This window comes from Balaenoptera acutorostrata, chromosome 20, assembly GCF_949987535.1.
Source record: "Balaenoptera acutorostrata chromosome 20, mBalAcu1.1, whole genome shotgun sequence".
Taxonomy (NCBI): domain Eukaryota; kingdom Metazoa; phylum Chordata; class Mammalia; order Artiodactyla; family Balaenopteridae; genus Balaenoptera; species Balaenoptera acutorostrata.
In genome coordinates, this window is record NC_080083.1 from 1,175,081 (window position 1) to 1,189,065 (window position 13,985).

At 57.1% G+C, this 13,985-nt stretch overlaps 1 protein-coding gene across 4 annotated transcripts; it reads right to left on the reverse strand.

The window, feature by feature from the left end:
* Nucleotides 1–467: 467 nt before the first annotated feature.
* On the reverse strand, nt 468–13,859 carry ATPAF2 (ATP synthase mitochondrial F1 complex assembly factor 2). 4 transcript variants are annotated; one of them, XM_057535710.1, is made up of 9 exons: nt 11,117–11,380; nt 7,737–7,781; nt 7,350–7,495; nt 6,303–6,400; nt 4,814–4,894; nt 3,183–3,295; nt 2,724–2,839; nt 1,122–1,255; nt 468–716 (listed from the first exon to the last, which is right to left on the reverse strand). In XM_057535710.1, exons 1-9 carry the CDS (start codon nt 11,130–11,132, stop codon nt 626–628), a joined length of 840 nt encoding a protein of 279 aa, XP_057391693.1. In that variant the 5' UTR covers nt 11,133–11,380; the 3' UTR covers nt 468–625. The 4 variants fall into 4 exon arrangements, with proteins under 4 accessions (XP_057391693.1, XP_057391692.1, XP_057391694.1 ...); XM_057535709.1 differs by lacking the exon at nt 11,117–11,380 and adding an exon at nt 13,535–13,859 and having other exon boundaries at nt 469–716; XM_057535711.1 differs by lacking the exons at nt 1,122–1,255; nt 11,117–11,380 and adding an exon at nt 13,535–13,859 and having other exon boundaries at nt 481–716.
* Between the last annotated feature and the right edge of the window lie 126 nt (nt 13,860–13,985).

The window sequence follows — 13,985 nt, forward strand, 5'->3', positions numbered from 1 at the left end:
TCCTACGCTCTCGGCCGCCCCTCCGTGGCGCCCAGGGCAGGCCCTTACCCAGGTACAGCTCCCAGCACAGCCTGGGGGCCCGGCCAGCCCACCGAGGCAGAGGCCGCGGGGACCCAAGGACCCTCCGCAGCTGAGAGCACAGCTGGGCGTCACCCATGAGGTGGGGATGTGACAGTACCTCTGGCGAGCACACTCACGGTGTGGGGTGGGGGCTTGTGGTGAGGTGGCCAGTGCCCCTGGAAGGGGGGCAAGCAAGGCCCAGCAGCTCCGAGGCCTTTGTGCCCCAAACTCGCATACTCTTCCTGCTCCTTGACCTGGGCCCAGGCACCCAGAGACCCCGCCTGCAGTCCGGAGCCCTGTGAGTGGCCCTGTCAGGAGGACCTTGGGATCCCTGAGCCGGTCATGTGCACATCAGGTGGCCTTGCCCAGGCTTTTATCCCAGAAACAACAAACATTGTTTACTTTCTATTTTTTTAAATATATATTTTAAAATTTATTTATTTATATTTATTTTTGGCTGCGTTGGGTCTTCGTTGCGGGGCGCGGGCTTCTCATTGCCGTGGCTTCTCTTGTTGCGGAGCATGGGCTCTAGGCACGTGGGCTCAGTAGTTGTGGCTCTCGGGCTCTAGAGCGCAGGCTCAATAGTTGTGGCGCACGGGCTTAGTTGCTCTGCGGCATGTGGGATCTTCCCGGACCAGGGCTCGAACCCGTGTCTCCTGCATTGGCAGGCGGATTCGTAACCACTGTGCCACCAGAGAAACCCTACTTTCTATTTTTAAGAGTAAATCATTTTTGCTAAAACAGTAGGAACAAACAAACAGAAACAGATGGCTCGGATCAAGAGGGACTCATTTTTAAAAGACTGTTTGATTAAAAACCGGAAAACAAAAGCCTTGGGGCTGAGGGCCACTGAAAGCTCCCCAGTGGGAGGGTCCGGCCCAGCAGCACGTGCCCTGTGGGTAGGCAGGGTGGCCTCGGGGACCCAGAGGTGACCGGAGCAATGAGCGGAGGCTACACGTGCTTCGAGGCGAAGAGTCGTTCAATACAATCACTCGTACCCATGCCCCGACCTCGGCCCAAGCTGGCCTCCACCAGGCGCATGGCTTGGGGCTCGGCCTCACCCCTGCAGCAGCTTGTGCTTGACGGCCGAGCTCTCGGAGCAGAGGTGCACGAAGAGGGCGCCAGCGGCCGTGCGCGCCCGCAGGTCCCACACCTCGTAGTCGTGGGCCCACTCGACATTGCCCCACTTCTGGATCTGAGGAGAGGACGGGACAGGCCGCTGGGTGACCGGCCAGAGCCACGACGTCCCATAGCTGAGGAGAGTAGGCTCTGATCCCGCCCGAACATGAGACGCGCAGGGGGAGCGAGAGGTGAGAAAATGCGGTGCGGGGGCGGGCAGAACAGGCACCATGTTCATGGGTACGGCCGCACGTGCATCTCCCCCAGGGGCCTGACCTTCCCACGGGGAGGCTGGCGTGAGGCAGTCTGCAAAGTGTCACCCTCTGCGAGCTGCCTCGCTGGGCAGGGCTGCAAGTGCCCCGGTGGGGGGCGGGGGGTGAATGAACCAGCCAGGGCCACACGGCCGCTGCAGCCCGGGCTCCTGGGGGAGGCCAGGACAGCAGAGGCCGGCACGTCTGCACCAGGAAGGGCTGCAGACTCTCTCTCCAGGAGTAGCCCTGGCCTGAGCGTGGCTGTCAGTGCGACCCCAGCCCACCCTGCAGGCCCCTCCCTGGCCAGGGGCCCAGAGGCGTGGGCCGCCCGCCCCCCGCCCCCCACCCCCCACCCAGGAACTCGAGATCTACCTGCATTTCAGGTGGCCCAGAACATCTGAAGGGGGTTTTATACTCTCAGAGAACCGTTTTGCAGTGGGTAGAATGTGAGGTTCAGGGAATGATGGCCCCGCTCGGACCCCGCAGCCAAAAGCAGAGCCCGGACTGGAAACCAAGTTTCCTGGCTGCTGCCTCCAGGCCCAGATCGCCCTCTTCCCATCCAACCCTTTCTCACACCAGAGAGTAGCCAGCCTCTCACAACACAGAAGCAGTTTTATCCCCTGGCATTTTCCTGAGCGGATGACTAGACGAACTTGGGAAATGCTGTCATTACAAAAGGGTTTTTTCATCATGCTAGGAGCCAATTTGTAACAGCAATTAACCTTCTGAGGCTGCAGAAGTGACAAGGGGACTGCAGAGAACACCATCATTCTGAGTTAAAAAACGCAAACGGCAGTGCAGCAAAGCCTTATTAATTCTGAGCCCCCTAAACCAAACGTGCACAAGTAGCAGCCCCGGGGGCCCACTGTGCGCACATCCGGGTGTGCAAGCCCAGCCTCCAGAAGCACCCACGTGGTCCCTGCTCATCTTGGGGGGCCCAGCCTGCAGTTGTGCCTGAACCTCCACCCGCAGAGGGGGGCTCCAAGACCCGCCTCCGGCATCATCTCAGGGGGCGCCCCCGCCTCGGATTCCTCCTGTGCAAGATGGGAACAAGAGTCCTCGCCCGACACGGTGCTGAGAAGAGGCGGCGAGGCGGTGAGGGAGGGCTGAGCAGCACCGCCGCGGTCTGCTACCGTTGTGACATGACCACACCTCTACGGGCCTTAGCATCTGGGCTCCGCGTGTACACGGCGGGGTGCCCTTCGGGGAGTCTGCCTCGGGCCTTAGCATCCGGGCTCCGCGTGTACATGGCGGGGTGCCCTTCGGGGAGTCTGCCTTGGGGCTGCGCCTCACCTGGAACGTCTCCTCCAGGCGCGACAGCAGCACGGCCTGCTCCACCGTCAGGTGCAGGTCGATCAGGCCCAAGGTCAGCACCATGGACTTGAGCTGGCTCACCACAAACTCGATCCCTGCAGGGACACAGCCAGGTCAGGATCCGGGGCCCCCATCCCACACAGGGCAGTCGCTAGGCGGGGGCAAAGCCTTCGCCACACTTCTAGAGGAGTGCTCTGCTCTCCCGCGGGGATCCCTGCTCTGCTGCTGCCTGGGGCGGACCCCGGCCCATCGCAGCGAGCACTCCACCCCGTGACCCGAGCCAGGCCAGGGAGACTTGAATGGAGACTCCTGAAGAGGGGAGAGCCACGTCCCCCAGAGAGGGTGTGAACCTGCTGGCCCGTGGACCAGGGGACAGCTTAGCATGACAGCCCTCCACCCCCAGCCCGTCCTCCCTGGCCGACAGGAAGCACCGCGTACCCTGTAGGGCCCACGTGTTGTAAGAGGCCAGGTGGCTGACCAGCACCTCCCGAGTCCGGGCTGGGATGCTGGGCCCCATGATGCTGGTGGAGGAGCCGATCTTCACGCCGTATCTGAAAGGAAGAGGCTGCACGTCTGTCTGTCCCGCTGTGCAGCCCAGCTTCTGCCCAGAAGCAGAGCCCCCGCTTGCTGAGCTCATGCGTGCCGCTTCAGGGGCCAGCTGGGGTTACTGACAGCACCTGCCACTGCAGTCAGCGGCCTCCTGACCTAGTAACCTTCTGTCACCGAGAGCAGAGGGCAGGAAACAGCTCTGGATGAAGGCACAGTCGGCAAGTCAGGAAGCAGGGGGTCACTTATAGCTCCTGAAATTCTAATTCACTGGCCTGAACGTCCATCAGAACTGTGGGCTACCTGCGGTTCAAACCTTTGCAGAAAAGTTTTCACATATAAGCCATAAAAGACTTCTTTTAAATATTATTTTCTTTACAATAGTTGTGTATGTCCTGTATCAGGCAATCATTTTTTCACACATTTATTAAGCCTCTACCATACACAAGGCACTGTTTTTGGTCTGAGACACGAGCTAGCTTCAAGAACGATACATTTTCAAGAGCAATCTTAACTACATAAAATGCAGGAAAAAACAATGGAATAAAAGCAATTTTTGTAATTTCCTTTCATATATCACTGATTTTTCCCACTGATTTAGAAACAGTCTTTCTGAAATTTCCAATAGTACAAATGGAACACAGGAAGTGGCCACGTTTTCCTGTAATCTGTTACGGGTGAGAAATTTCAACTGCCACAAAAAGCTGACCATTTTGTACCATAGCAAAGGCCTGCAGGCACCAAACTATTGTTCCATTTCACTGGACTCCAAAATGGCATCGCATCTCTGCGGTTCTCACATGGCATCTAGTCGTTCGGTTTTATCTGATCCTTCAGCACACTGGCTACGCCTCTTACTACAAAACCCAAGGAGGCCGACACATCGCAGGCGCTCAGGAAACGCGTACAGATAAAAAACACTATGCCAAAACCACTCCGTGTACGCACACTTACAAAATACTGTGGTCACGGGAGCACAGGGTCAGAGCCCTTTGCGAATCCCCTGGGAATGAAATGAAACTGAAACAACTGCCACGTCAATGGTCTGTTCAATTCTGCACAAGAGTCTTCCTGCTAAGGAAAAGCACTGGGCATCATCAATCCCTGGACACCTCCCACCCACAGGTTCACCTGTCCAGACTTTTCTCCGTGTGTCCGGATCACACACGCTGCTTTGTGATCGTGTGTACGACTGTACAGCACCTGTGACAATGAGCAGGACGGCAACTGCCAACGCAAGCATTCACTGTGTGCCAAGCAGGGTGCATCACTTCGCGTACACCTCCCGACACCCTGGGAGGTAGAGATTATGAGCCCCACTCACAGACAAAGAAGCTCAGAGATCAAGTCACTAGCCCAAGGTCACACAGCCAGTGGGGGCAGAAGCACTGAACAGCATTTTCCCCCAAGGCGGCCCTGTCCTGCATCCCCTGGGTGCTCTGAACTCAGAACGCTGACCAGCTCAGGGCCCCGGCTGTCCAGCATGGCCTGGACCCTGGCCTGCCCAGCGCCGAGCGGCTCACCTCCTCTCAGCCCAGCCTATGACCGGGTCCCACTCGTTCCTCTGCAGCTCCACCAGCGTCTCTGGTTCTTCCACCCTGTAGCTAATTCAGTGCAAAAGCACCTCCATTAATAAAAAAGTACAATTCTCTCATCCAGTGACAGACACAGATACACAAAACGCAACAGCAGAAGACCTCTCCACCCCCTACCCCCGCCCCCAAGCCTTTCCCCTAAAGCAGTGGTTCTCAAAGTGTGGCCCAGGGCTCACCCTGGACCTTGCTGGAAATGCACATACTCAGGCCCCGCCCTCTGGGGGTGGAGACCAGCAACTGCAGCTTCACAGGCCCTCCAGGGGTTCTGCGTAAGCTTGACTTTGAGACCCACTGTCCCGAACAGCCCCAGTTATCGCCAGGTCACTGCCTGCAGTGCTGCCCTGGTGCTGCTCTCAGCACGGACACTGTCCCCGGACCCACACCCCCTTGGTCCCAGGATGCTGTGCCAGCAGCTCAGTCACCCGTCCTGCCTGCCAGCCCCTCCCAAGAGGCGGCGCCCCGGCCACGGACCAGCTGTCTGCCTGCCACGTGCCTCCCAGCTATAGATGCGGCCGCCAGCGGCCCTGCCCAGCACCACCGATGCCAGGCCGCACCACTGTTCTGACCAAGAGACAGAGATGAGGTCAGCTGAGGGGAGCCGAGCTGCAAGGCCTCCTGGGACGGAAATCTGAGGGGGTGCCGGGGAGGCCAGGCTGGTGTGAGCAGAAGTGGCAGCGAGGTCACGAGGGTGCGGGGAGGCGGCTGCCCAGGGGAGAGGAGTGGCCCCCAGGGCAGAGGGGGCTCCCACCCGCATCTGCTCTCAGTACTGGGATGGTCTCCAAGAAAACCCCCCTTCTCTGTGCTGGGCTGGAAGGGTGCTGTTCCCTGTAACCAAACGGTCCCTAACGCAAACGGCGCGGACTTTCCAACAGCAGTGCCAGCTGCCTCTGCAGGAGCACCTCTGTTCCCTTGCCCCAGTGCCGATTTCACGTGCCACCCTGGAGGTTCTTCGGGTGCCGGAGCATTCGGGTGGCAGACATGGGGCTGCTCAGTTGTTCCTTCCACTTCCTGTCAACACCCCCGACCCACCCGCTAAAGAACCCGGGCGCGGGGAGGATGCAGACGAGGAGGCCAGCCGCTGGATGCCAAGGTCGGGCCATCCGTGACCCAGCGGACAAGTGACGAGCAGGTGGCCTACGTGAGAACGTGTGGTGGCCGGACGTGACCCCCTGGGTCCTGGAGCCTGCGAGAGCTGCAGAGGCCACCAGCCTGCCCGCCCCAGGCCAGGGGACAGCTGCTGGCTGTGGGAGAGAGCCGGCCAGACCCTGGGGCAGCCCGCGCCCTCCCGCCCGGGGTCTGCAGAGCAGCTGAGTGCTGAGGAGGTAAGGGCCTGCCCTCTCCTCCACTGAGAAGGCTCCGGGCGAACAGGCCGAGGGACTCGCTCAGGCCCCGGGGAGGCCGCCCACACGTCCATTACCAGACGGTGTCAGTGTCCAGGAACTTTGCGGCTGCCTGGATGAGCTGGTCCTTGCCTCGCTGGGTCGGGTTGTCTAGAGACGTGTTGCACAGTGTGGTCTGGATCAAAGGCAGAGAGAGAGCCCGTCAGCACGGCCGGTCCCGAGGACACCGCCCAGGCCCCAGGAACAATGAACTCCCCCAAGGTCTCAGTCTCTGTACTACCAGGCTCTGCGGTGTTTAATTCAATCCTCACCACAACCCTTTCCAGGAGGTACTATTGTTGTAACCATTTCAGAGACATGGGAACCCAGGCCCAGGGAGATCAGGTTCAGCGAAGGTGACGTGGAAGCATTCCTGGATCTGGCTGAGAAGCTCACCCGCCAACTCCCCAACGCCTCAGAAAGCAGGGGACAAGCCAGCCAACCCAGGGGCAGGACAGTTTTTCCAGATCTGCCTTGTGGCCCGCAGGCTGCTGAGCTACCCGAAGGCTCCGTCTGCAGCCCGTGTCCCCTGTTCCCTAGACAGTCCAGCAGAGCTGGCACGCGGGCGGAGAGGCTGAGGAGCCCGCCTGGGGCCTGGGGCCATGTGCCGGGAAGCACAGACTCGCGACGCATCGTCTCGTCCCGTCCTGACCACCACCCACTTTTCAGGGTGGGGACCTTGCCCAAGGGACAGCAAGGTTGCCCAAGGTGACCGAGTGGGCCCCTCCCCCAGCTGCTCCTCTCGGGCCTCGGGGAGGCCAGCTTCTCGGGGAGGGTCCGCACCGCCACCAACCCTGCTGAGTGCCAGCTGAGCTGAGGCCCGGCTGGCTACGCGCTGCTGAGGAGAGGGACAGCAGGCACGACCAGCACGTGACCCGGACCGTCACAGCCCCTCAGAGCTGGCAAAGCAAAGGAGCGGCCGCCCCCGAGGGAAATAAGAGAGCTGGCGGCCAGGGAGGAACCAGGCCCTGGGGATGGGTGCCCACAGCCCGCAGGGCCTTATCGAAATTGGGACAGGATCCCCAATTCTGCCCGGTGCCCCACGAAGGCCGTGGCAGCCTCGGGCACGGGCTGCGACCTGTTACCAGGTGCATGGTGTACGCCTTGATGGTGTCCTGCTGGGAGTCCCACTCGGTGGCCACAGCGACGGCCAGGGCCTCGCTGGGGACGGTGAAGAGCTTGGCTTGGGGAGTCCTCAGCTTCCTGTGGTCCAGATTGATCTCAAAGCCACCTTGAAAGATCAGATGAAAACCTCTCAGGGGTTAATAAGCAGAATCGAGTGACCACCCCTATATTTAGCTACTTGATTCGGTGCAAAGACGCCCCGAGCCCCTTCTGGGGGGCGGGTGGCTTACAGAAACACACCCGACGAGAGCGCCAAGGCCAAGCTCACCGAGGAGCTGGCTGGAGGTGAAAAGTGTTTCCACCCATTCACAGAAACAAGAGAGGCAGCGAAAATTCCACTCACTCACCTTCACCCTGTGTGATGCTGACATTCTGATAGAACCTCTTCCTTTCTGTTGGAAAGATTTTTCAAAAGCGCAGTTTAAAATGCTGTGGAGACAGCTCAGCAGGAGCTTGTACCATCACTGCTAATGCTGACTGACCACCCTGACTTCCACACAGCGCCCAAGGGTCTCCCCACTCCACACGGATCAGTAGCTTCTGAGTAACAGGCTAGGAGCAGCAGCCCCGACACGAGACTGGAGGCCCCTGTGTCTGTCTGGAGGCCTCGGTCGGGGTGCCCAGATGATGTCCAGCATGTTCTCCAGTGCCTGGCTGGGCAGCAAGTCCAAAGCCAGACCAGGCAGGAAGTGGGGGGCGGGGGGATCTAAAGGCTGACTCATCCCTGGGGGAGGGACCCACCCTGCCGGCATGGCAGAGCATTCTACCACACACCCCACACGGCCATGGGATATGGGCCCAAGAGACCTGGGGGCCAAGGAAAGGACGGGGCAGACACTGACAGCACAGGCTGAACCTCCCAAAGCTGCCAGGACAGCGATGTCTCCCACGAGGGGGTCTTCTTCCCTCTGCCCCACTCCTCTGTCCTGGCCAGGCCCACCTCTGTGCCTGATCAGAGAGGCCGGCCAGGCGGGTTGAGGGCTGCGCTGAGGGGAGGGCAAACTCCAGTCCTGGAGCAAACTTGGCAACGACTAACCCCCTTCCAGGGCAGGACTCAAAGCGACCCTGCCCTCGAGGCGCGTACTGTCTCGTGGGAAGATGGACACTAAACCCAAGAAGCCTCATCTCGGCTGGGCCAAAGGAAGACCTCCAAGCAGCTAGATGGCACCTGACAGCTGCAGAAGAGCAGGGCAGGCCCAACCGTGCTGACGGCTTTCGTGTGTGTGTGTGTGTGTGTGGCGCGCGCGCGTGCATGCGCGCGTGTGTAGCTCCCAGCAGAAGGAACAGCTTACAGGACGGTCAGGAGAGCAGGCTTTGGAACTAGAAAGGCGGTGAGCAGAGCAGGCCTGCAGCACCTGGCAGACAATGGCTGGAGAGGCCCAGATCTGGGGAGGAGGCCGGCAGGTCCCGGTGAGGAGGGTGGGGGAGCCAAGTTGGGGGTTCACACAGGCAATGAGACCGGGATCTGGAAAAGTCACTTGGCGGGATCCATGCTCCGCAACAATGTCAAAAGATGGAGGTTTTCTCCCTGGACCCTCCAAGGTCTTGGGTCTCATAAGACAAGTCATTAGACTAGGAGCCTGTGAAGCACCCATATCCTCAGTGATACAGGGCGAGCTACCAGCAATGGAAACCCCATCCTTATAGGCAGGAGACAGGCTAGGCTTGTAGGATCACACAGAACGGGTCTATTTTGAGTATGAATCACCCCCTTTACAGACCGTCTGTTTCTGTGGCAAAACCACACTTGGTAACTTTTAAGTGACAATTTTAAGGACTATGTAGATACAAAGAAATGGGTATGTGAAAAAGCATTGAATTTTAAAAGCTGGCCACAAGAAACCAGGCTATATAGGCGGAGAACATTAACGAGCTGCTCCTGTGAAGAGTGCTGAACTGGAAATTAACGTCCACTGGGTCCCTTTCTCCTGCGAGGTTGCTTCAATACATATAAAGAAACAGGTGATTCTCTGTGTCACTTCCCCGGACACTCCTCCTCCTGTCCCAGGCTTCACAGACCAGTGAGTGATCCTTCTACCAGCCTCAATTTCCGGGCTGGCCTTTGCTTTGGAAAGACTCAAAGCCTCAGAACTGCAAGCACCGCGGTGCACCGGGAACAGAGGACGTGCCTTCCCAGAGCTGCCTCAACACCCTTCTCTTTCTAGACAGTGCCACCTGGCGGGCCTTAAGCCTTAATGCTAGATTCTGACTCGGGGTCCCTCTACCCATAATCCTGGGGCGGCTGTGACGGAGCGTTTTCAAGTATCAGAATTCTTCGGGCCAGCTATATAAAGAACTCTTGCAATTCAATAATAAAAAGACAAATAACCCAACTAAGAAATGGTCAAAGTATCTGAATAGACATTTCTCCAAAGAAAATGTACAAGTGTCCAAAAAGCACACGAAAAGATGTTTGACATCATTCATCATCAGGGAAATGCAAAGCAAAGCCCCGAGACACTTCATACCCACTAGGATGGCTATGATCAAAAACACAGATGTTGGGAAGGAGGTTGAGAAATTGGGACCTTCATACATTGCTGGTGGAAATGCCACCTTGGAAAGCAGAGTGGCAGTTCCTCAGAAAGTTAGGTACCATTTGATCCAGCAATTCTACTCTTAGATACCTGCCTGTGAGAAATGAAAACATATGCCCAAACAAAAACCTGTACTCAAGTGTTTACAGAGGCATTCAGAACAGCCAAAAGATGGAAACCCCCCAAATGTTCACCCATGGATGACTGCATAAATAAGACATGGTATGTCCCTACAATGGAATATTATCAGCTGTGAAAAAGAATGGAGTACTGACACATGCTACCCCTGGGATAAACCTTGAAAACATGCTAAATGAAAAAAAGCCAGTCAAAAAAAACCACATTCCATTTATATGAAATATCCAAACTAGGGAACTCTACAGATACAGAGAGTAAAGTAGTGGTTGTCTAGGCCTGGAGGGATTGAGGGGGTACTCAGAGAGTGGTAGCTAAAGGGTACAGGGATTCTTTGGGGTAATAAGAATGTTCTAGAATCGATGGCTGCACAATCCGTTTGAGTATACTAAAAACCACTGAATTGTACACTTTGAGTGAACTGTAAGTGCATCATATCTCAATAAAGCTGTTAAAAAATTCTTCAGGCCAAATGTATCTACCACATAAATTAATATAAATGTGCAAAATGACTAAACACACCTTTTTTTCCAAATTGCTCTAGCATCCAGAGCAGGGGTTGGCAAACTTCTGCAAACAGCCAAATAAAGTATTTTAGGCTTTGCAGGCCATCTAGTCTCTGGTGCAACCAGCCAACTCTGCACTGTGGTGAAAGCAGCCCTAGATGCATGTCAGTGAATGAGCAGGGCTGGGTTCCAATAAACCTTTATTAACAAAAACAGGTGGCAGGCTGGCCTCCTTATCTACAGCATCTGCCTCAACCCAGCACAAGCAGCCTCTGAAGACGGGGCAGAGACTGAGAAGCTAAACCACTTGTGCAGGCGACAGACAACTTGTCAACAGAGGAGACCTCCAGCCTTGCCTTCACCGGTGTCGTCCTCAGCTGGACAGGCAGCCTCTCCGAACACCTTCCCCTCTGAGCGGCTGACGGCTCCAAGAGTTGGTACAGGGCTGGACGCCACACAGCCCGGTGACCCTCTCCTAACCCCCTCCTCGCCTTCCGACAACCTTCAATGGCACGGCCGTCCCTAAGGAGCCAAGTTCAATCTACTTGCCTCTCCAAGTCTTCATGGAGAAGCCACCACTTGGGTTTAAGCTTCCACTCCTCCAAAGACGCACAGACGCTCAGACCGGAAAAGCAGAGCGCTCAGGTCGGTGCGAGACGCTCCGTCCCACTGCTCGGCACTCTTTCACCCACTCTCATCTTCCTCCACGTTTGACTACCTACCAAGAGCCGAAGCTAGCAAGTCTGCAGTAGAAAGGAACAGGCGCAGGTCAGTGCCACCATGATGGCAAGTGGCACCCGCCAACTGGATGAACCCACTGATTGAGGAAACTTAAGGGAATTCCTGAACGTGTTCCCTTCGCTCGTGTGCTGCCTCCCTGGGGTGCTGTAAAGGAAAAACAACGCTCCCGTTTTCCTTTACACACTCACACAGATACTATGCTCCAAACGTGGAGGGGGGGCGGTTAGGGTCAGGGATCCCTACCAACCGGATACCACTGATCACCTCTTCAGACACCAGCTGAGTGTCCTACAACTGACTCAATTCTGACACTACCCACCTGGAGACAGCGCTGGCTCCCATAGATTAAGGACTCAGTCCTACAAGACTAATGTCCTGCAAGATTAGCTTGCTAGAGCAGCTGATGGCACTTAGGAGAACAGTTTACTTACTAGAGTACCAGTTTACTACAAAAGGATACAACTCGGGGACAGGCAAATGGAGGAGATGCGTGGGGCAAGGTATGGAGGAAAGGGTGTCGAGTTTCCATGCTCTCTCTGGGCACCCTCCCTGCATCTCCATGTGTTCCCCAACCTTGAAGCTCTCCAAACCCCATAGTTCAGGGGTTTTACGGAGGCTTCATTACACAGGCATGATTGATTAAATCACAGGTAATTAGTGATCAACCTCCATTCAATCTCCAGTCCCTCTCCCTTTCCCAGAGGTCAGGGGGTGGGGCTGAAACTTCCAACCCTCTAATCAAGTGTGTTTGGTTCCCCTGGCAATCAGCCGCCATCCTTAGGGGCTTTCCCTACGGAAAAAGTCATCTTGTTAACATACGCTCAGGTGTGGTTGAAAGGGGCTTGTTATGAGTAATAAGACCCTCCTTTCACCTTTATCACTCTGGAGCTATTTTAGGACAGAAGACCGACTATTTTAACAAAAGATTCTCCCACAGCTCTCATTACTTAGTAAACTACAAGGGTTTTAGGAGACGTATGCCAGTACAAGAAAATGACCAAATGTGTACATTTCTCATCATAAATCAGACGGTCACAGATGCCCTTCCTCCTTCCCCTTTACTGGCTCTTCATGGATCACCTCCAGGCCCTTCACCTGGGCCCTGACAGGTGAGATCTCCGCTCCCTGCTACATCCATTCCTCTTCCCCATTTGTATAAAATTATGGAACAGAAGGGCGCTCAGAGACAACCTAGCCCTTCAACTCACAGAGGAAAATGATGTCCAAACGAAGCAGTCACATGCCTAAGATCACACAGCTCCTGGTTCAGCAGCATCAGACCCCAGGTATGTGCTTCTGCCATGATGCCAAGCTGCCTGTGGAGCTGTAGATTTCCTAAAGCAGGCAGTGTCACAGCAAGCTCCCTCACCTGCTGCCACCTCTGGACGTGTTCCAGCCGCCCGCGTTCCACCCTCCCTGCTCCTCTACACCGAGCTCCTTCTCTTCTGTCAAGACTCAGCTTAAATGTCCTTTCACCCAAGACCCTTTCTAGACCCTCAAAACCCCTAAGGTGGGAATAGGTGCTTCTTTGTACTTCCCTCACACAGGATATAGACTACTGTTTAACCAGGGTGTTATAACCTTCTGCACTCAACACTGAACATCACCTAGGTGGAGGCTACGTCTCTCTTGACGACAACGGTGCCTCCCGCCCTCAGCACATCAATACTGAGTGACTGGAAGGAGAGCTTTACTATCTTCACTCAAAGGAGTCACTCCCACTCTTACCCCTAAAACCTCTCCCCAGAAGCAACGAAAGAGCCACTACCTTCTCCTAAGCCTCATCTGAGTCGGAAGGGGAGGAAGAAGGCACGGGGTGTTAACTCCTTAGCAGATGGCAGGGGTCGTGGGAGGGCAGTAGGAGGAAGAGTCAGGACAGCTGCGGAGACAGCGGCCGGGATGGAAGACTGAAAGCCCAGGCTCCAGGTCCCTTCGGTGCCGGGTCGCGGGGACACAGAAAGCAGCCCGGCAGACCGGCCTTTACCCTGCAAACCTCTCAGAGTTTGCTCTGCTCCCTTGGGGCAATCCCGACCCAAAACCCGAATTTCCCCGCCTGAAAACAAGGATGACTTCTGCTTTCCTAATGGAAGAGAGGAAAGCCACACGTGCTAAAGAAAACGACGCGCGTGCGCCCTGGGGCGGTCCCTGCCCTTGCCGGGGCTTCCCTTCCGACCTGTGACCCTGTACGGCCGACTCCTCAGCCTGCTCCGCCCTAGCCTCCCTCACCTGCCGGCGGCGCGTAGGCCCGGGCGCGGGCCGGGGGTTTTGGCCCCGGCCCCTCGGAGGCGGTGAGGCCACCCCGGGGGCAGTTCAGGAGGTGGCGACCCCCGCCCCGCAGCCGGAGGCAGCTCCTCCACATCGCGCGGGGGCCTGGGAGAACGACCGCGCGAGACCTGAGCGCGGGGATCACGGAGCGGAGGGACCGCACGCTGCGCGCTCGGGCCGCACGAAGCTTCACCGGCGGCCGGAACTTCTCACCGGCCGCCGGCGTCCTCAGCCTCCCTGGGCGCCGCCATGTTGCGCACGACACTCGCGGCGCGCCGTCGCCGCGCGCCTCAGCGCACGCCGCAGCCAATCAGCATCACAAACGCCCAGGCCCCGCCCCCGCGCCGCGCCTCGGGAAGAAGACTACAAGTCCCAGAGGGCCTCGGTGCCCGCCACGTGCTGTCTCCGCCCG